The 23818-nt window shown below is 34.3% G+C and overlaps 1 protein-coding gene across 1 annotated transcript; it reads right to left on the bottom strand.

Annotated features, from left to right (window-relative positions):
* Positions 1-1851: 1851 nt before the first annotated feature.
* Positions 1852-2686, bottom strand: LOC120076038 (uncharacterized). The gene is made up of 2 exons (XM_090313124.1): positions 2422-2686; positions 1852-2015 (listed from the first exon to the last, which is right to left on the bottom strand). Exons 1-2 carry the CDS (start codon positions 2684-2686, stop codon positions 1852-1854), a joined length of 429 nt encoding a protein of 142 aa, XP_090169250.1.
* Positions 2687-23818: the final 21132 nt, after the last annotated feature.

Raw genomic sequence — 23818 nt, forward strand, 5'->3', positions numbered from 1 at the left:
CTTGCAAACACCAAGAACGTAATTAATTAGTCCCACCCAACAAACGCATGCAATACCTTCTCCTAAATGGTGGTGGAATGGTTAAAAACCGTCTGTTCATTGAATATCATTCACCAACAGATCTATGAGGGTCAACTGATCGTCGTCCTTTAAACCCTCAACTTGGTAGATCTGTTTGATGACTTCCTGATGCCTCTTAAGCCCCAATTCATATTTCTCTTTCTGCCATTGGACAAGTTTCTCCATTTTACTTTCTTGCACGTCCATTGTTGTGTGTACAATGTCAAGCATTTCATATTGGAAGGGAGTTCGCTTGTGTTTCCTTCCTCTTGTATCGTTACTTGATCCAGTACGCCTACTGATGGGTGTATCTGAGAAAACGTCATCCATGCCATCAATTGTCAGTATGTTCATGTCAGATATACTTTCTTGTTGCTCATTAACCTATGATCACAATTGAATATCCTCTAAATGTTCATATGTTGCAGATGCTTGATCGAACGGGGTTTCACTGCCTTCACCAATGGTCTTATCTTTCCCAAAGACGATTGAAAGCTCATCATAGTGGAGGAATGGTTTGTGTCTCAAACTTTTTGCATTGAGATGAGACTATAAACAGGAACATATCATATGTTAGAACATAATACTATATTAGAAAGAATTCACCATTGTAAGATAATAATACTTTAATGTGTTTTCTTACCCGAACTCATACATCGAAAACCAAGGTAATATTTCCATTTATTAATCAGAAGTGGCGTATCTTTTGAAACCAGAATAGATTTTCCTTGATATCGAACATAATGCATGAAAGGATCCTTGAAGACCCATAAGGTAGCCGAAAAATAATTAGCAAATACTTTGACAAGACGTTTTCGGGATGCCCCTAATAACCAACGAATGGCAAGTGCTTTTCCTTGTGTGGATCCTATTTCAATGGGAACTTGATGAGTTGACCCGCCTATACATCTGCTTCCACACATTTGAACTCGTCATTCCAACCAAATCCGTTGCATGCATTACTTAGCATCTCAGTGATTGCACAATATTGTTGCTTTAAAATTCTAGCCTTGCACTCTATTATTGACAACTTGATGAAACAACCATGAATCTTTTCGTTAAGTAGACGTTGTAGCTGTTGTAGATAGCCAGGCTTGAAGGTTCCATTATCAACTTGCCAATCTGTTTCCACCAAATGCAATAGTGATTCCACTAATTGTGCAGCTTCAACCTTCATCCAAATGTATTTTGTCATTTTCTCACATCCTGCTATTTAGCTGCATTCATACATACGTATAACTTAATAAAATAAATTGGGCATAGTTAGATAAACAAACTTTTGAATACGAATAACATAGAACATATTCTATCATTCACATGAACCAATTAATACAACATAAATTAAGATAATTCAATACAGTAGATTTTTTGAACTGAAGATAACATAATCTAAAAGCAGAAGGAAGTTATTCATAGTAAAAGATTTTTTGAACTGAAGATAACATAATCTAAAAGCAGAAGGAAGTTATTCATAGTAAAACAAATTGAACAAGAAACTTTGTGCTCATGATGCTTGTTCCCATTCATCGAACATTCGCGTTGCCAACTCTTCCCTGAAATTGATCCATTCGTCAGATGTTTCAATAAATTGTATATTTTCATTGCCGAGCTCGTTAGATGCAGAATCTTCATCATCCGCTGTTTCAGACATTGTAGTTTCGCCCATCTCCTTCGTTATCAGGTTGTGCAGTAGGCAACATGCTGTTATTGTTCTACATTGGATCTTAACTGGGTAGTAGAACTTCCCACGTAGTATCGCCCAACGACCTTTGAGTACGCTAAATGCTCTTTCTATGCAGTTTCTAGCGGTAAATGTTTCATGTTGAAAGATTCCCGTGGATTAGTCAGTGCATTTCCAGCACCACGCCATTCTGAAAGATTGTACCGCTCTCCCCTATATGGTGCCAAGATTCCCTCGACATTGGGATATCCAACATCACATAGGTAATAATAACCTAGGCATAGTATACACAAAATTAGTTGGCAAACTATTTGCTCTTGAGTCTAGATAGTGCAATCACAAAAGTCTATACCCTTGGGAACCTTCACCCCATGTGGTTGAGAAATTGCATCCCTAAGCAATCTAGAATCAGCTGCAGACCCTTCTCACCCTAACAGTACAAACATGAACTCACTAGTTAGAGAACAGACGACAAGCACATTCGTGGCTATCTCACCTTTCTGGGTACGATAGTGGGGACGATCGACTGCACTTACATTGACTTTGATATATGTGCCATCCAATGTACCCAGACAGTTCTGTATGGGAAACATTTCTTAGTTTCCTAAAAATCTAGAACCTAATATTTAACTGGGAGTAGAAATAAAATTATTGTAATACCACAAACCATTTCCACGTACTGTCTATGCAGTCACTCGAGATAGGCTTCGATTTTTTCAGCAGTAATTCATGAAGTTGTAGTACTGTGGTCAGAACGGACGTAAAATGCCTTGAAACAGTTTCACCAGACTGTGCGAACTGTCGTCCAACTAGGTTCTTAACGTCGTGTGCCAAGATGTAGAAGAAAATTGCCACCATCTCTTGAACGTTAACACATTGAGGAGGTGCCAGATGACTGGTCGTTCTAAGCATGTTACAGAGGATGGCGAAAATCCGTCTATCCATTCGTGTGCTCTCGCGGCAGCAGACGTCATTTTTATAAATAAGCCGAAAGAAGTTTAACTGTCTAATCCGATGTCTAATGTAGGATGGTTGGTTCTCTATGCTACAATGGTTATTTAGTAATAGGGCCAATGTTAGGAATAGTTATCGTTGGGACGTGGTGATGATTGAAATGATAGTAAATACTTCTTCATTTTCCATATTTTAGTATAGAAACCTAAAACCCTAAGATACAAAAGGAAAAATAATTTTATCGGGATTGAACCTCAATTGAAATACATTACTTATATTAGAATTAGTATTGAAGATTATTTTGATATTCTCCTTACTTCCCAACGTCTTATGTTAGAATTATTACCTAACGTCTTAGGTAATTTTGAATTAGTACTTAAGATTATTTTGATATTCTCCTTACTTCCCAATATCTTATGTTAGAATTATTACATAAGATTATTTTGATTATTATCCCTTTTTTCCCAACGATAATTATTTATTATTGTTATTTTAAAAAACTCAGTCAAAATTTAACATTAATCATAAATAGTCAACGAAATACCAACATTTAAAAACATGAAATTTAATTCTGTGCCAGGGATGGACATACCATTTTCTAAAACATTTTCACACTTTTTAATACTAAATTGAATAAAGTGTATCAATTTTTCAGCTATCATTCATTAAATTGTACCTTAAATTGAATAAGGTGTATCAATCACTATATTAAGGAGTTTTTTTTTTTAGCCGTATTGTTGTTCAAAATATTCTCTATTCTTTCATAGTTAGATGCTTCATTTATGACTGTTTAAATGCAAAAGATGGTAACCATAATGATTAATAATTTTTTTTTATGAGATGTATCACTTGTAAATATTCATACGTCATCCTTATCAAACGCACAAAAAAATATAAATTATGAATCAATTGTCAAATGTCCATGTTTAATGACAGTGTATGAAAAAACCACAAATTACAGGTAAAGACCACAAAGAATAGTGTACTTCAACTACAAGTCAAACCCAAATATACAACATTTAAAATTAGGAAAAACATACGTAACACACGAACCTCAAACTAATGGCAATGTTATTAGTTTGGGCTGCAAAACAACAAAGAAAGTATTTAGTGAGAAACTCACGGTATATAAGATTAATCATTTAGGAATACATTTTGGATAAACGTATACATACCTATTTTACTCGGGGATTGTAGTTTGAGGATCAAAGAACCATCGGATCGGCTCTAGCACCGAAATGGTGTCCAAATGAGCCACTCTATCACTTGTCAAACAAAATGTCGTTAGTGCCCATCAAGGAAACCATGAATACATAGATAAGCAGAAGTGATAGGAGGAAAATGTATATAATCCAACAATAATATTGTAAGGAATAACTCACCACACTAACAAGGAGGGTAATAGATTGTAGAGATTCATCAAATGTAAACAATGTGGGATACAAGTGATTTATAGGAGAATAGATATGATGGACCACATTTAAACTCAAGTAGAATCAACAGCCAAACTTAAGAAAAAAAAACAAATTCATCAATCCAGCAGAATACAGAAAGAAGCAAAAATTACATGTCAGTATGCAAGATCTCATAGGATGATTGATTCATAATATGTAACGAAGAAATGAAGCTTGAAAACCAATCCTCATCCAAAACATTTTACATAATATGTAAAAAAAGGATGGTATGAGAGGAAGCATCATCGATCGCCGTTAGGGTTTTGAAAACATACCTCAATAACGGTTGACCTTCTCATAAAAAGCCTCGATTCGGACACCATGGACACGTACCAAGCATTCACCTGGTTTTTATGGAGGTCAAACATGCATCGACCTTAGAAACCCAACACATAGAATGAATGAGATGTGAAATGAAACGCATGATGAGCACGAGGAAAGCGACAAGGGGTTGTCGTGGGAATTCGAGAAGAAAGCGGTGAGAGGAGTGAGAGGCTTGGGTGGAGTTTCAGATCGCTCAGAAGAAACGAAGCTTTAGGGTTTCGACTCTGAGCGTGCCGAAAGAGGAAATTTAGGGAAGAACGAGAGAGAGTGACAATTTGATTTCAGAAGGGGGAAAGAGTGACGATCAAATTTTAGAAGGGGAAGAGCATGCTGGGGGAAGAGAGTGACGAGAGTGACGATCGGGTATGAGAAAGGAGGAGACATAGGAAGTGGGGGGTAGAGAAGCCGAGAGAATTGTTAAATGAAGGTTACTGTGCACATTGAAGGAAGTGAAAATGGGAGATGGTATATAAGTGGGCCAAACAGTGATATAATGACTATCATTTCCCTACATAAGATATTGGACCCTCAAACAAGCCCTTAGGGGTGTTCAAATGAGCCGACAATCCAAACAATCTGGACTATCCAATCCAAATGATAAAGATCGGGTTAGTTTTTTTTTTTTTGGGGTTGGGTTGAGTTGAATTTTTTTCTATTTTCATTGGTTTGGTTAGGTCTAGGATTGAATAAACAAAAATAAATTTCGGGTTGACCCAACCCAATCCGAATTACATATATATTAATAAAAAAATATATAATTCTTTTAGAATTGATGAATTTGTGAATTCTTTATGTTTTTCTTTTAAAAATGTTTGTTTTTGTATAAAGTTTGTAATCAATATAATAGATGTTTGATAGGTAAGAATTGAATTTTGTGAGATTTTAGTTATTAGATAGGTGCTGTAGATAAATTTAAGTATTCTAATTAAGAAGAAAACAAATAATAACCCAACAACCTAATCCAACAAAATTCAAATTTTGAGGGTTGGGTTGGAAATCATGGTTGAGTTGCTTGGGTTGTCAATTTGACCAACCCAAATTTTTTGATTGGTCCAAAAATATGGTAAAATCCAATTAAACCTAATCGATGTACATCCTACAAATTTTGCTCCCCAACCAATCCCAATGCTGCTCTAAATTTAACAACCAATTTTAAGTTTGCTCTAAATTTAACACATTTTTTCTCAACCAATCATAATTCCTTTTTCCCTAATAGTTATGCAATTAGTTAATAGATTTGGCAATTCTATTTTTTATTTTTTTAAATTTTGCGCATATACAATTGATTAACTTTAGAATTAGTAAAAACGATTGATTTTTTCCCTTTATAGACACTGCATGGTTTAATTAAATGTAAACTTTTCCCCTCAAACCAACGTTGCATGGTTTAATTAAAAGTCGTTTTTTTTGCCTTATTCTAAATTGAATTTTTAATGTTCTATCAAATACTTTTTTATGGTTGATATAAAATTAAAGTTCTAAAAATGCATAAGACATTTTTTTAAAATTCATAGATTTATTGAACACAAATTGAAAGTGCATAGACATATTAGAGGTTTCTAAAAATCCGGGAATTAAATTGGCACAAATATGATAGTTTAATGAACTATATATATATATTTAAAATAATGAATGTATTATATATTTAAAATAATGAATGAATATTTGTATTGAAAGGTTGCAGGAGCAAAATTGGAACAATTTTCCAGTGCAACTAGATTAGCGCAATATCCAATAGGGAAAAAAGGATTGCCATTAGTCATTTAAACTTCTTAGTCAGCTACCATATCACATTTTCGAGAACAAAACAAGGAGATAGACTTGAAACGATTAGACATTGCTTTAATTTATTTGATCCAACAATCTTCTTAATTTATACCATCAATCTCTCTAAATATCATTTTGATTGCTTGTGGGCAATTTGATTGAGCAATTTGATTCAACAATCAAATTGGCAAGATCAAAGGGAGCCGCAAACCGAGTACCTTCAAGAATGGCTATGATCTTTGCTAAAGGAGCACTATAGTCTAAATTCCTTGATCGAGTAGCCGCAGCTATAAGGGAACTATCGAAACTTCTAAGAACAACACTTAGTCCTATCGAAAGTGGGAATGAATCCAAGCTGTATCAACATTCATTTTAACAACCCTTATAACTTCCTTTTCATTTATATTTAAGATTGGAATATACCAATACTTACTCGATATTACAATACAAATTTGTAGAAGCACCATATCCAATTCCCAAAATAGCCATAAATAGGGATTGGTATGAAAAAATAAATATACAATTTATTCAAAAAAAAAAAAAATTATTATTATTATTTAAAATGTATTTTAGAATGTGACATAGCTTGAGGTGCACGCGAGGGAGAAAGGGAAACAAGAAAGTCAAAAAGTCAAAAGTACAAGTGTAATTCTATTTCATTTTTCCATGTACTTGAAGTAGGTCCCACTGGTGGAGCCTGATTGGTCCATAATTATCGCCCGTGATTTTAAATAATTAATCAATTATTAAAAGTGTCTGAATGTGAGGTGAGGCCCATCGAGTATTTTGTTTCATAGTAGCATTCAATTCATTTCGTTTTTTATTTTTTATTTTTAAAAATCAAGTCTATTTTTTTTAATGTTTTGTATCATTAAGCTTTGAATTAAATTTTAAAAATAAAAATAAATTTATAGAAGTTATTTATTTTAGTTTTCAAATTATATCTTTATTTTATATAAATCATTAGAAAAACGAAATAACAAATGAAGAAATTTGATGGTGGAGTAATGTTTATAGACTTAATTTTTAAAAATAAAAGATAAAAAACGAAGATCTCGTTTGATAAACATTTCTTTTTTTTTTTTTAAAAAAAAATTAAACTTATTTCTTTTCATTTTCTTACTATGTCTATATCAATTTAAGTAGAAGAGTTGTATTCTTAGTCAAATTTAAAAAATAAAAACAAAATTGTAAAACCTATTTTTTTTAGTTTTCAAAATTCAAATTGGTTTTTGAAAACATGGTAAAAAGTAGATATGAAAGCAAGAGATTAGAGATGGAAGATGTGTTTATAGATTTAATTTGTAAAAATAAAAAAAAAAAAATAGAAAAACAAAATGCTTACAAAATGAGACCGAAATGTTTATGAAATGGGGCCTAAAATAAAACCATTTTTAATTTTTCTTATTGTCCTTTTCAGTTTTCACATGGTCAATAATTCCACGCAAATTCTGGGGCTGTTTCTGTTATTTTATTCGACATGTCATGCGCAGTTTTGTAATTTAGTGATATAGGTTTCAATTGGGCTTAGCCCATTTTCATTTCTTTTGGACCTGGGCCAGTTCACTCGTATTCCGGAATTTCCAAGTTCGGGCCCATAGGTTTTAGTACTATTTTGGTTCATTTGGTTGTTTAACTACAAGTTTTTTTCCCCACTCTTGGGGATAGCCAAAATTTTGTCTATCTATATTTGATTTCAAATGCTGACTAATAGAACTATAAATTTTCAATTTTATATTTAGTGGATTTGTGAATTTTTTTTTAAAAAAATCAAAAGATTAGAAGCTGAATTTGTAACTAAAGTTAAAGTTTAAGGATTAAATTTATAATTGTACCGTTCATTATCACAATATTGGTTTCTTCAATCTTGTTGATGTGTGGTTCTGGTAGCAGGCATCTTAAGCTATATGTGTACCTACAAATTTTGTGCCATTCTCTAACTCAGTACACCATGAAACTTTAGTTAATATCATATCTATTTGGTTTCAAGCTAAAGGATGATAGTATTCTGTAACTTGACACTGTTTGAAATATTCCTACAAGAGTGTTGAATCTTTATCATTCTCTATTAACCTAAATACAACCATTAGTAGAGCATTTATAAAGAAGATGAGATTACAAGCTTAGAATCAAGAGTTGTTACAAAAACACAAAAAAATAAGGAACGTTCATAATAGAATATAACTATGTTATTGGGCTTTCTCCAACTCTTCAGTGAGCTTCCTTAATGGTTTAGTGTTCTTATGCGACCAATGTCCATGTCAGTGTTGAAATACTAATAAAAGGGATATTTGGTCCGAAGAGTTGGAGGGAGTGAAGTTGAACTAAAAAATATTAAATTATGATTTATTGACTTCTTATATCGTGATTGGAGATCACAACGCCCCGTACTCTTAATTTTTTTTTCCTAAAAACCCCTATAATTTTCACTTTCTTATCTTGACCATTGACTTAGAGAGTCAAATCTTGTGTGCCATGACAAATGAATTGTTATGAAATCAATAATTAAAAAATACAAAAATAAACGTAAAAGAGATTGACACACGAATATACTTGATTTTACTAATAATATGTTAATTACATCAACAGAGACCGTGAGAGAACAATATTATTAAAGAAAATATTTTTTAATTACAAAATAACACTACTAGAGTTGACGAGATTATATAATACACTTCTCTAAACCCTAAGATTATAATAGTAAATAATCATAAATAACAATATTATTAGAGACCCCATACTTATGGTTCCTATTATCAAATAAGAAATTCAAGAACGTGGACCTTCACTTTAGTCCAACCTATAACAAAATCAAACTACTTTTCTTCTCCCACAAGAACTTTAGCCACTTTCTCAATAAAATAAAATAAAAACTTTAGCCACAGAGTCTGAATACTTCGAAGCAATCATATGATGACGGACAGTATCGTATGGTAGAAAGTATTAGAGAAGAAGGGTAAAAACACCTCAAATTGGAAATTTCTTAATTTGATGGATGAATTACAATATATGAAAATTGAAAACTAAAAGAGGGTTTTTTTTTTGGTTTTTTTTCACAAAACTGGAATCAGTCTAGAGTGAAGTGAAGGGTTCGTCCAACCATTTTCTCTGATGGGTATCCTCTGTTTCATCAGTGAACGGTGAACTGAACAGAGCTCCAACCACCGCCCTGAACTTGTTAACACGCTTCCGTTGCCGGATCCGCCGTAGCACCACCGCTTTCTCCAGTGCTTGGTTGGATTGGGAAAAAGAAGACTTCACCACAATATGCCTCGTCACAGCTTGACCCATCACCGCCGCCTCTGTCTCTACCTCTGCCTCCTCTTGATCTCCGGCGATCTTCTTCTCGACAGAATAAGGGTGAGGTGACATAGCCGCCATTGTTTTTTTTGCTTTTGAGAAAATTAAGAATGAGAATTGAAGAGGTGATTGGGGAAAAGTGGGGAGATTTTATAGGTGGGGGACAGGGTGAGAGGGCGGTGGTCTAGGGAAACGTGCGGCGGAAACCGACGGCTAAACAGAACCAGGGCTCTGTATCCGGGCGGCTTCAGTTTCAGACCAAAGATTACAATTAAATTACATAGAAAATCGAGACAGGACAGGACAAAGAAGTTTTATAGTAAAAGAATAATGAGATGCTTGGCCTCTAAGTTGAAAACTTTTCAGTAATGAGGGGGAATTTGGTCACTCTTAATTTATTCAAATTTATATTATTGGATCCGTAAAAGAATCCCAATCACTCAAATATTCAAAGGCAACCAATTGAAATTACACTCCCTTTACTTACCAAACAATAGAATATAAGTTTGCTAGACTTGTATGGATAGATTTGTTGTTAATTTGCAATTATACCATTTGGTTTTTGAAATTTTAGATTGGAATATATAGAATAGCCAAACAAATAGAAATCAATAAGAAGGAAATAACTAAAGATTATAAGCTCATACATTCAACATTCAAGAAGCTTTTTACATTTTTTTAATCTTTACAGTTAATTATTGTAATTACTTGTATTAGAAATTAGTATAAATACTCATCATTTACAAAATTTTAGATACAACAACTACATAACTTCAAGAAAAACTTGAAAGATCTGTAAAGAAAAAGAGTCTGTGACTTAGCTTCATTAATAGAACTCTCTCCTTCTCGTGGACGTAGGCTTTAATAGTCGAACCACGTACATCGCTGAGCATTTCCTTCCCTCTCTTCTCATTGTCTACAAGATAGCTCGATCATTTACCATTTTTCTTCATATCGTCTAGAAGATCGACCGATCGTCTACCTTTTCTTTCAGCAATCGTTTACACGATTGCATGATCGTTTTAACTTTTCCTTCTGACATCGTCTACTCGATTGCAAGACTCCTCCATCGTATACTCAAAGCAATCACACAGGTCAAACAAGAAAGCATTAGGGTTAGAAGAAAGTAAAAGAATACAGAAGGTGGAGAACGAGAGAAACAGAGAGCAAGAGAGAGAAAGAAAAATTAATTTGCATTAAACACCCATCAGAAAGAAGTCATTTCTTTTCATTTTACCTTTAGACAAAGAGCAGTGGAATTGACCACGTGTAAGGCATCAGCTGGAAAATCGTGGGCTCTTGACAACCAAGTTCTCTACCAACCAAAAGACTTGAGGCAAAGAACAGGGCTCTCGGTTTGGATCAGCAGAAAAGGGCCTCACTTCATTTCATCATTTGGCCTAATTGTTTTGTTTTTTTTTTTTTCTAGAAGCAGGCCCAACAAAGTGGTATCAGAGCAATAGACATTCAAGATCTCAATTCTTGGAGAATCAAGACACAAGTTTTCATCCAAAATGTCAGTAACAAGGTTCGAGGTGGAGAAATTCGATGGCAAAGGAGACTTCGGACTGTGGAAGGCCAAGATCAAGGTGATACTCGGCCAACAGAAAGCCCACAGAGCCCTCCTTGATCCATCAACTCTCCTTGCCACAGTGACAACCCAAGAAAAGGAGGATTGGGAGCTGGCAGCCTATGGTACGTTAGTTCTTAATCTAAGTGACAATGTTCTTAGACAAGTTTTAGATCAAGAAATTGCATATAGAATATGGACTAAGCTGGAAGAGTTGTATGCTACTAAAGACCTTCCTAGCAAAATGTATCTTAGGGAGAAATTCTTCACATTTAAAATGGATTCATCTAAAACACTAACTAACAACTTAGATGAGTTCAAGAAGATAGTTACTGAATTTAAAAATCTAGGAGAAAAACTTGGTGATGAAAATGAGGCCTATATGCTTCTAAACTCTTTGCCTGAACCATATAAGAAAATTAAGAACGCTCTAAAGTATGGAAGGGATAGTATAAGCACAGACACTATAATCTCAGCCCTAAGAACTAGAGAGCTTGAGCTACAGATTGATAAAAAGGATAAACCTAGTGGTGAAGGTCTGTTTGTAAAAGGAAACTTCAAGAAAAACCACTCTAAAGACAGAAAACCTCATAACCCAGAAGAAAATAAATCAAAACAGAAAATAAAGTGCAAGTACTATAAGAAAAAATGACATCTAATAAAAGACTGTTTAATTTTAAAGAGAAAGAACCAAGAGAAAAAGAAGGATTCAAAAGGTAAACAGCCCGAGGCATCTGTTGTAGAAGGTTCATTCATCTACTCAGATGCTTTAACCTCAACTTTAGATAAATCTAATCATGTAAACCCTCTAGGAAAACATGATTAGGTTCTAGACTCCGGATGCACCTACCATATGACCTTAATGAAACCTTGGTTTAACACTTTTAAGGAACTAGAAGGAAAAATGGTTTATATGGGAAACAACCAAGGCTGTAAAATTGAAGGCATTGGCTCTGTTTCTATGAAACTTAAGGATGAAACCATTAAACTTCTTAAGAATGTGAGATATGTTCCACTAATCGATGGAACTCTTGAGGTGCTAAAGGTATGTTAGATGCTATAGGGTGTAAAATTGAGTGAATCTAATCTCCTTAGGTATGTTAGATGCTATAGGGTGTGAATAGAGGGGTAAAGAAGGAACTCTTGAGGTGCTAAAGGACTCTAAAGTAATATCAGTTGGGGAAAAGATAAATGATTTATTTGTGGTCAAAGGAGTTGAGATGATGACAGGAGCTTATGTATCCACCACAAATGAGATCACAGAGGCTGATGTATAGCATAAAAGGTTATCTAATATAAGTGCTAAAGGCCTAGAAGTCCTATCTAATCAAGGAATTCTCCCTAAAGGTCTTTCAAAAGATCTAACCTTTTGTGAACACTGTGTTTTAGGGAAAGCCACAAGGCAAAGTTTCACTAAAGCACAACATACCACAAAAGCTATCCTAGACTACATACACTCTGACCTATGGGGTCTAGCTCCTACACCTAGCCTAAGTGGCTCAAATTATTTACTTTCTTTTATTGATGATTTCTCTAGGAAAAGTTGGGTCTACTTTCTTAAAACTAAAAACCAAGTGTTTGATAGGTTTAAGGAATGGAAACTTTCATGATAGAGAAACAAACTTCTAAAGAAATTAAATACCTAAGAACTGATAATGGACTGGAATTTTGTAGTGAAGAGTTTAACAAATTCTGTAAAGAAACAGGAATTACTAGGCATAGGACAATTAGATTCACTCATAAAAAAAATGGAGTTGCTGAAAGACTAAATAGGACAGTCATGGAAAGAGTTAGATGTCTCCTATCAGATGCAATATTAAGTGAAAATTACTGGGCAGAGGCTGCAAGCTATACAGTGTACACCTTAAATAGGTGTTTACATTCCCCCCTAAATTTTTTGACTCCTGAAGAAAAATGGACCACACATCCACCTAACCTAGATAACGTAAGGGTATTTGGATGTGTTGGTTATATTCACCAAAATCAGGGTAAAATCTAGGACAGTAAAGTGTATGTTTGTAGGTTTTTTCTGAGGGAGTAAAATGATTTAAAATGTGGAACCCTATTGAAAATAGATTTATTATAAGCAGAGATGTCACTTTCAGAGAAAAAGAAATGTTTATGCAAAAGGAAAGGACATCCTATGAAGTTTCTAACAACCCTAATACCACTAGGATTGAGGTGGAGTCACCTAAAGTTTCTTCCACTAACCAAAACCCTCCTATAGATTTAGAAGAAGAAGATGATGCCTCAAATGAGACCACTGGGAATACTGAAGTTGTACCTGACCTAAGTCAGTATTCCTTGGCTAGGGATAGACAAAGAAGAGTGATAGTTCCTCCAGCTAGGTATACTGAAAATAACTATATAAACGTAGTTCTAAATGCCACAATAGCTCCTAATGACTAAAAACCAGCCACTTTTGAAGAGGCAGTGAACTGCCTTAATGCCAAGTCTTGGATTCAAGCTATGTGTGAAGAGACGGAGTCACTCACTGTCAATAATACTTGGACCCTAGCTCCTCTTCCTAAAGGTTGTAAACCTATAGCCTCTAAATGGATAAACAAACTAAAGGAAGGTTCTACCAAAGAAGAAAAGCCTAGGTACAAGGCAAGGTTAGTGGCTAAAGAATTTACTCAAAGAGAAGGAATAGACTATTCTAAAATCTTTTCACCAGTAGTGAAACAAACCTCTATTAGGCTACTTTTATCTCTAGTTGCTCAGTATAATCTAGAACTAGATCAACTAGATGTTAAAACTGCCTTCCTACATGGAAACTTAGATGAGGTTATCTATATGGTTCAACCTAAAGGGTTTGAGGAAAAAGGTAAGGAAGACCTATATTGTCTCCTAAATAAGTCAATATATGGTCTAAAACAATCCCTTAGATGCTGGTACAGAAGGTTTAATGATTACATAGAGAGTATAGGTTTTCAAAGAAGTTCCTATGATATTTATTCTTATATTAACTCTACTACCTATAACAACAAAGTCTACCTATTACTCTATGTTGATGATATGTTACTAGCAGGAAAACCTAAGGAGGATTTAACTCATGTCAAAAATCTTCTAAAGAGAGAATTTGACATGAAGGACTTGGGTTAGTCTAGAAAGATCCTTGGGATAGAAATTCAAAGGGACAGAACATCTTCAACCCTAACCATAAGTCAACTAAGCTACTGTGAAAAGGTAATAAATAGATTCAATATGACAAATGCAAAACCAGTCACCATTCCTATTGCTACACACTTTAAACTTTCCTCTGAGAACTCACCTAAAGAGACAAACATAGAACATTTGACTCAAATGCAGTCAATTCTGTACAATCAAGCAGTAGGGAGTCTAATGTACTTAATGATATCTACTAGACCAGACTTATCATACAACACTAGTTTAGTCAGTAGATACATGTCTAACCCTGGAAAAAGACATTGAGAAGCAACAAAATGGATTTTAAGATATCTTATTTGGTCTAAACAGTCAAAATTAACATATCAAAGTACTAATGAATCAAATTTAGAGCTATATGGATATGTTGATTTGGATTTTGCAGGTGACCAAGACAAAAGGAGATCTCTAACAGGTTATCTATTCTTATTTGGTCCTAACTTGTTGTGTTGGAAAGCAAATTTACAGTCAATCACAGCATTGTCAACCACAGAAGCAGAGTACATGGCACTATTAGAAGCAATAAAGGAAGCACTGTGGTTAAAAGGATTGATGAAGGACTTTGGTATTAATCAAACAGTAGTTAAAATCTACTGTGATAACCAAAGTTTCATTCACCTTTCTAAAAACCCTCAGTATCATTCAAGGACCAAACATATAGATATCAAGTATCACTTTGTCAGAGACAGAATAGAGAAAGGAGAAGTCGAGGTGCTAAAAGTTCATACCACCGAGAACGCAGCCGACATGCTTACCAAACCTGTGAGTATACTCAAGCTTGCTAATTGTCTTGGTTAGATTGGGTTTCCGCTTCCTGAAAAGGGTGAAGACATGTTAAATCCAGAAGGAGAAGAGGTTGCATGTTGAGCTTAAGGTGGAGATTTGGAGATTATAAGCTCATACATTCAACATTTAAGAAGCTTTTCACATTTCTTTAATCTTTATAGTTAATTATTGTAATTACTTGTATCAGAAATTAGTATAAATACTCATCATTTAAAATTTTTTAGATACAACAACTACATAGCTTCAAGAAAAACTTGAAAGATCTGTAAAGAAAAAGACTCTATGACTTAGCTTCATTAATAAAACTCTCTCCTTCCCGTGGACGTAGAATAGCCGAACCACGTACATCTCTGAGCATTTTCTTCCCTCTTTTCTCATCGTCTACAAGATAGCTCGATCGTTTACCATTTTTCTTCATATCGTCTAAAAGATCGACTGATCGTCTACCTTTTTTTTCAGTAATTGTCTACATGATTGCATGATCGTTTACCTTTTCCTTCTGCCATCGTCTACCTGATTGTAAGACTCCTCCATCGTATACTCAATACAATCACACAGATCAAACAAGAAAGCATTAGGGTTAGAAGAAGGTAAAAGAATATAGAAGGAGGAGAACGAGAGAAACAGAGAGAAAGAGAGAGAGAAAAATTAATTTACATTAAACACCCATTAGAAAGAAGTCATTTCTTTTCATTTTTCCATCAGAAAAAGAGCAGTGGAATTGACCACATGTAAGGCATCAACTGGAAAATCGTGGACTCTTGACAACCAAGTTCTCTACCAACCAAAAGGCTTGGGGCAAAGAACAGGGCTCTCAGTTTGGATCAGCAGAAAATGACGTCACTTTATTTCATCATTTGGGCTAATTGTTTCTTCTTCTTCTTTTTTTTTTCCCAGAATCAGGCCCAACAATAACAATGATTTAACCTGTTCTAATACTATCTTGTTATTGCAGTGTGATTGGTTGATATTATCATAAGATTGTAGTGGGCTTGGCTGATTTTATTATAGGCAAAACTAGAGCAACATGTTGTGTAACATGTCAAAGACATTATCATATGTCTGGTAGCATAATATCTTTTCCATATCTATCCGTGTGATTTGCAGATTATCGAATCTGACTTTCTTGTTTTCCTATAAAGAATATTTATTCACTTAAGAAATATATTGTCATAGCAACTTTATCTATATTATACTCTTATTCATTTTTAGGGTTAGCCGCCTTACTAACAAGGTGTGTATTGAGAGTTTACTATAAAGCTTAGGTTTGTTTAAGCCTTAACCTCCATGTATTGTTATTGAAAATCTTTGTATTTGTCGTGAGAATTTTGATTCGGCTGTCGTTGTAGAACTCGGGAGGAGTTTGATTGATATTGTATTTAGGGCGAGCCTAAGTATGTTGAAGATGATGAAAACTCATATTTTGGGGCAGCCTAAATATGATGAATGTGAGGGGGTCTCACTCTTAGGGGGAGCCTAAGTATGTTGTATTAAAGAAATCTCATACAAATCATGTGAAAGCATTATTGTAGAAGTGAGAGGAGCTAAAGCTTAGGGGGAGCCCAAGTTTAAGCCAAAGAGGAAGTTATACACGAGTCACTGAAGAGGGACTCTATTGGATAAGTACTTTCTTTAATTGCTAAACTCTTTATAGTGAAGTTTCGTTCCACCGGACACACTACCCCCCGGACATAGATGTTTTTGCATCGAATTGAATGACTAATCTTTGTGTCGTTATTTTTCTATTTGCTTTTATGTTGCCCACTTGTCATACATATTGTTTGTGACATCGTGCTTGACATTACATTTTGTGTTAGGTCAACCTAATTTTTCAATTGGTATCAGAGAGGTTAACTACTAGTTCATTGAGTATTCATTGTAGTCGATCAAAGAAGGTGGATCAACTACTTGTCCTACTATTTTTAGATGGAACGAATTACTTGTACTGGAAAGCTCGGATGATTACTTTTCTCAAATCTATTGATAGCAAGTCATGGAAGGTTGTTGTGATTGGATGGTCTCCTCCTCAAGTTGCTGATAAGAATGGAGTTGTTAATCCAAAACCTGAAGGAGATTGAACATAGGCTGAAGATGAAGTATCGTTAGGAAACTCTCGTGCCCTCAATACAATCTTCAATGGAGTGGATAAAAATGTATTCAGATGATTCAATACTTGTGTTTCAGCAAAGTATGGGATATACTTGCTATTGCTCATGAAGGAACATCTAAGGTAAAGATGTGAAGGCTGCAACTCCTGATTACAAAATTTGGATCTCTGAAGATGTTTGATAATGAAACTATTGTAGAATTTATCGTGCATCTTCTGGACATTACCAATTACTATTTTGCCCTCGGAGAGAAAATTTTAGAGGAGAAGCTTGTTCAAAATTTTTTTCGCTCCTTACCTAAAAGATTTGATGTGAAGGTCGCAGCTATTGAAGAGGCCCATGATATTACCAACATGAAAGTTGTTAAACTGTTTGGATCCTTTCGAACATTTGAAATGTCCCTTGAAGTTCAACCTGAGAAAAAGTCCAAGGGCATTGCACTATGATGCTTAGTGAGCAATGAAAGTTCTAATAGCAAGAACAAAGAAACTGATGAAAATCTAGCTGAATCAATTTCCTTTACGACAAAGCAGTTTGGCAAAGCCCTTAGATGATGGGTCAGACATTTAGTATCCCATGGAAAATATATGTCCTTCTATGTCAAAGACATTAATAACACCAATAATAACTTTTATCCAAAGCTCTTGAAAGTTCCTATAAAGAGAATAGAAAGTGACAAAGAGGCCAACAGTAGTCAAGGTATCAAATGGAAAAATTTTAGATGTCGAGAATGTGAGGGGTTCAAACATTTTCAAATTGAATGTCCAAAAATTCTGAGAAGACAAAATAAAGAATATTATTTTATCCTCTCAGATGATGAAACTGAGTCAAACAATGATTCTGATGAGAAAGTTCGAGCTCTTATGGGAAGTCTTTCTCTTAAACGTTCTAATGTGATTGATCATTCTATTGAATGTATTTATGTGGAAGGAAAGAAAACAGAACAAAATGCAATTACCTCTGCAAACTTATCTTTTGAAGAAATCTATCAACTGTGGATGAATGACTCTAAAGTATAGAAAATTCAAAAAGGAAAGAATAGAAAAATTAATTGAATATAATCATCATTTTTTAAACACCATTTCTGAGCTGAAGAAAGAGTTGAAAGCGTCAAAAATTGAACTTGAATCGATGTCAAAGTCTGTTAGCATGATGAACTCAAGCACTGATGATCTTATCATATTTTGTTATTTGGCAAGCAGGTTTCTGATAAGCGTGGCATTGGGTTCAAACAGCCGGATAAACGATTCTATAAAGGTGAATCATCTTTGTTAAATCATTTTGTTATAGCCCAAGACTCTTTGATGTCAATCCCTTTGTAAAAGGTAAAGGATGTGTCAACATCCATTTGAAATAGCAATGAGAAACAAAGATGGATTTTTCGTTCCTATGGAAAGGCAAGACACATTCATCCTTACTATTTCCATTTGTTGAAAAGAATAAGTCATTTATCTTCCTGGAATTACTCTAGATAGACCTAGATGGTTGTCAATCCTGTCAAACCAGTACATAGAAACAAATTTGAATGGAGAATTAAAAAATCTGGATCTTCTTCTAAGTCTCGATGTTAAGTGGTGTTCACCTCTCTTCGTTCCTCAGTAAAAGAAGATTGGTGCTTTAATAGTGGATGTTCTCATTACATGATTGGCGAAAAGTCATTTGTCACCAATGTATAGCCATGTAGTTCTCGTTATGTTACTTTTGGAGATGGGCCAAAAGGGAAAGTACTGAGAAAAGGATTATTGTTGTACTTTGGTCTTCTAGCAATGGAGGATACAATTCTTGCAGAAGGGTTAAAAGTAAACTTAATCAACATAAGTCAGTTATGTGATCAGGGGTTTGCTATAAGCTTCTCAAAAGATAAATATTTGGTGACAAACAAAGACAATGTGACCGTCATGTCACGCTCATCTGATAATTGTTACTTGTAGACTTTTAATGTTGTTAATCATGTTTTTAATAGTCTTTTGCACAATGAAGTTGTGGTCTCTCCCTAGAAAAGTGGAATAGTCAAGTGCAAGACTAGTACTCTTAAAGAGTTGACTCTTGATATGATGCAATGTACTAGTTGTCATATTTTCAATTGCCATGCTCTTTGAGTCGAGGTTTGTGTGCACAAATTCTGAAATATGGAGGGGAAGGAATTCTAAATATTCTAATAATGTTAAATATTTCATCCTTTTGGTAGCACGAATTATATTCTGGCTAATTGTGCCTTGAGACTAAAGTGGATTTCAAGTAGTGATTATACTATATCTCTGAGATATTCCACCAACAGTAGAGTGCATCATAAGTACGAATTGAATCATGTTCTATTTTTTAAGAAGTCAGAAGAAAAGTTGTTTGTTTTTAAAATTTATGGTGTTGAAATAGCTTTCAGAAGGATGTCTTAGAATATGATGGAGCATTCTATCCAACACACGCAAACTGAGCTTGAAATGAGTTTGGTCAAACAATTTACTTACTTTTTGAGATCTCGAAATAAACAGATGGAAGTTGTGGAGGTTGTTCAATTTGAATTTCTCAAAACCTTATATCTCTGTAGCACTGTTTTATAGCAACTAAAGATATTTGATCAAAGAAAGTCAAAGTGGGTCAAGTTAGCTTTTATAAGTAGGGAAATCTCGATTGTGATTCTGAAATATACTGAGATTGTTAGTTTTGTGTTTGGTTTGCCCTCAACTATGCATATTCTACTTTTTATCACCGGGGTGAATTATTATCAAGATACTTAGACTTCTGAAATAAAATTAATAGGTCAGTAAAGAAGAAAAAGGGTTTCTAGAAGAGTCGTTTTCCATCAAGAGTCAATACCTATGGTGTTCAAGTGTGAGGTCTTTCTTTCTCTTTTAGTGGTGAGCCTACGATACATAATAAAACCAAGAAGGAAAGATGTGATGTTAAACGGATTGTCCTAACAATGAAATACCTTATAAGTCATGTCATTGAGTTCACCAAGTCTTTGTCTATGGATACGTCATATCAGGTATCTACTTCCACTAAAGATCTTGAAGGATACACATCTACTACTAAATCTTACTTGTCTATTGAGATGTCTAGAAATTTGACTTCTTTTGACTTGCTTGTGTTTACTGAAGAAACTAAAGATGAGAGTGGTGATCAAATTATTAATAATGTTGATAATACTGTGATAGAATCTGTGTCTATTGTTGATCATGCTGAGTTGTCCGATGTTTTGATTATTGCACCTATTGAACCCACTGATGAGAATGTTGATCTGCTTATTTCCTCTGTTATTGGTAATATTGTTCCTACCAAATCTATTGTGTTAACTTATGTTGTTCATATTGTTGTCCCCACAAAGCTTGTCATTGGAAGTACTAAGATTAATTATGTCAATTATATTGACCATGTTACTTCTGTTGAAACTCTAATGGATCATATTGTGGTTGCAAAGACATTTGTTAAGCCTTATATGCTGTGTGATGGGGTTATTGATAATGTGCTCTTGCTGAATCTCTGGGTAAAGTCATTGTGTCTCTTAACATTATTGTTGAATCTGTCATTCCAACTACAAGTGTTGAAAATGTTAACCATGTGCCCGTTGTTTCCTCTGAAAATATTGCGAATGATATGTCTCTGACTATTGATCAAATTGAACTCATTACTTCTGTTACTACTGTCCTCAATTCCAAAGAAAATTTATCTTGCTTTTTCTGAGAATGCTATATGGAATGTCGTGTTTGTCGTTGATAATGCTTCTGCAGGCATCATTTGTGTTACTAAGGTTAATAAAGTTATTAATGTTGCTTCAACTATTCAGTTGGTTGATTATTGTGAGATTATGTTAAAGGATGACATTACTTTTATTGTTGTATCTGCTAGTGTTGCTACTATAAATTGACCTACTGATTTGAATGTGCCTGATAAAATAAATGTTGATAGTGGTCTGGTTGATCAAACGGTTGTGAGTTATAATGGTCTAGATGGTGGTAAAAATAGCATTGATAAATATGTACCTGATGATTTTATCTTTAGGAAAAATATTCTTTGCTATATATATATATATATCCTATTATTCCCAATCTTCTTGTCTATGATGTGAATATACGTGATGATATTTTAGAGTTGAATGTTTGTGGTAATGGATCAACTGTGGAAAAGGTTGATGTTGATTTTTTTTTTTTTTTTTTTTTTTATCAATAAGACAGTTTTAGACTTTGGCATGAAAAACTTAGGATCTAAAGGGCTTATGGAAGTAGTATATCTAATATTCATACTGTTGGTCATGTTGATGTTGAAGATATTGTTGATTATGTTGTTCTCAGTGTTGAGCTTGACTTGAGGGATACATTCTCTGATGATACGTCTTCTTCTCAGCCCTCTCATACTGACTAATTTTCTTCATGGAAAAAGGGGAGAATGGGTTGGTTGCGACCGTGAGACGGAGATCGTGTTTTGTTGCTGCTTTGGTATAGTATGGGTTGTCTTCTGTAATAGTTTGTTTTGTATGGGTTGTTATGATTTTAGTTAGCAGATAATATTTTCTTTTTTTATCTCTTAGACTTTTTGTCTTTGGTTTTATGGGAAGATATTTGACTCTTGTTTTCTTTTCTTATTTGGTTACAAGTTCACTGGGGTGATTCTTTTCGATTTTGTTCTTGATGCGTGTATGGTATTCCTTCTTTTTGTGTGCTGTATCTAGAGGTGTTGTGCTTTTGGTTTTAGGGTAAGTCGCTCAAGTCATTCTACAAAAGTTTTTGCGAAAGTGGAAGGTGTCAAAACTTGCAAAGAGATTACAAAGATTATTAGAGAGTTGATCTGGGAAAGAGAAGATCTCATGATTGTGTTGGAGCATTGTTTTGCTACAAAAGAGTTTATTATTAGGCTCTCTAGAGGTGTTCGTAAGTGTTGGTTTAAGAATGGGTAACTCTTCATTGTCAATCTTAGTGTTACTTATATCAGTGTTAATCTGTTTCAACGACATCTTGTGCTTGTCATCGTCCAAGGCATTCCTCTACTGGCTAATGAGGATTTTTTTTTTTTTGCTGACATTTTTTTATATCTGGTGTGAAACTCCTTCGGTTAGAAATTGTATCTTGTAGGTTCTTACCTTTGAATCACGAGATTTGTGTGTCCTCTTTTTTCTCTACTGATCTTATGCTTGAAGTTAATGTTAAATTGTGGTTATCTGTTATTTGTGTAATTGTGGCTTCTATGTCAAGACCATATGCTGAAGGCTCTGGGCATGTGTTATATGATATATGGTATTGGCTTTGGTTGTTTTTGTAAGCCAAATAAACAGGAGAGAATGAGTGTGGTCGTTCTAATATGGGTTTGATTTCTTTGCTTGAAGGTTTGTGGTTGTGAATGTTGCTTTGGTTTGTCTGATGGTTTGTGGTTATGTGTGTGTTACTCTAGTTTGGTTGGTTTGCTTCTGCTATTATTCCTTGATGATTGGTTTGTTTTGCCTTAAAAAATAACCCAAGGGGGAAATTGTTACTGCAGTGTGATTGCCTGAAATTATCATAAGAATATAGTGTGCTTTGCTGATTTTATTACATGAAAAACTTGAGCAACATGTTGTGCAACATGTCAAAGACATTGCTATAATATCGTCAAATGTTTAATAGTAGATTCTACAAAACCTTTTCTATATCTGTATGCGTTATTTGCAGGTTTTCGTATCTGCCTTCCTTATTTTTCTGTAGAGAATATTTATTCACTGAAGAAATATATTTTCCAAAGCTAGCCTTATTTATATTGTACTTTTATTCATTTTTAGGGTTGGTCGCCTTACTAAAATGTGTGTACTAAGATTTTTTATGAGCTAAGGATTTGCTAAACCTTAACCTCCATGTATTATTGTTGAATTTTTTTGTATTTGTCGTGAGAATTTTGGTTCGGTAGCCATTGTAGAACCTGGGAGGAGTTTGATTTGATATTATATTTAGGGGGAGCCTAAGTACGTTGAAGATGATGAAAACTCATACTTAAGGGGAGCCTAAATATGATGATTGTGCAGGGATCTCACTCTTAGGGGGAGCCTAAGTATGTTGTATTGGAGGGATCTCATACAAAGCTTTAAAAAGCATTATTGTGGAAGTGAGGGGAGCTCAAACTTAGGGGGAGCCTAAATTGAAATTGAAGACATAGCCATACGTGAGTCACTGAAAAATAGTCTATCAAATAAGTAATTTTGTTGTAATTGCTAAACTTTTTATAGTGACGTTTCGCTCCATCGGGCACACTGCCCCTTAGACGTAGGTGTTTTTGCACTGAATTGGGTGACCAATCTTTGTGTCGTTATTTTGTTACTAAGCATTAAGAATCACCAAACACAAACCTAAAGAGTCTACACATTGTATGTTATTTACGATTTTGGACAAAGGATTAAGAGTGGAGCTATATAAAAATCCTCTAATCCTACCGACGCCTCTGCATCTATATTGTTTTCTATTAAATAATAAAACTTTCCTCTCCTTCCTTTAATCGTGGATGTAGCTAACACACTGTTAATGATTTAGAGCTTTAAAAATAGCTATTATTTCTAGCTTAATTCGGACTCATTATTGGATTTTATGTGTTTATTTTCCCTTTTTTTAGGTATCGAACAACCAAGAGGTAAAATTGTGGATTTGAAGCTGATCGAGATTAATTTGAAGCAATTTGGAGTTGATTTGAG

This window comes from Benincasa hispida, chromosome 4 (genome assembly GCF_027475165.1).
Source record: "Benincasa hispida cultivar pf3 chromosome 4, pf3_genome.v1.1, whole genome shotgun sequence".
NCBI lineage: Eukaryota > Viridiplantae > Streptophyta > Magnoliopsida > Cucurbitales > Cucurbitaceae > Benincasa > Benincasa hispida.

What these genes read in the sequence shown, in the direction of transcription:
- LOC120076038 (XM_090313124.1), bottom strand. Translation starts at nt 2,686, where the DNA reads ATGGATAGACGGATTTTCGCCATCCTCTGTAACATGCTTAGAACGACC. An exon ending in CTCGAGTGACTGCATAGACA is followed by an intron (nt 2,016 to 2,421) that starts GTACGTGGAAAT and finishes TACTATGCCTAG; the next exon opens with GTTATTATTACCTATGTGAT.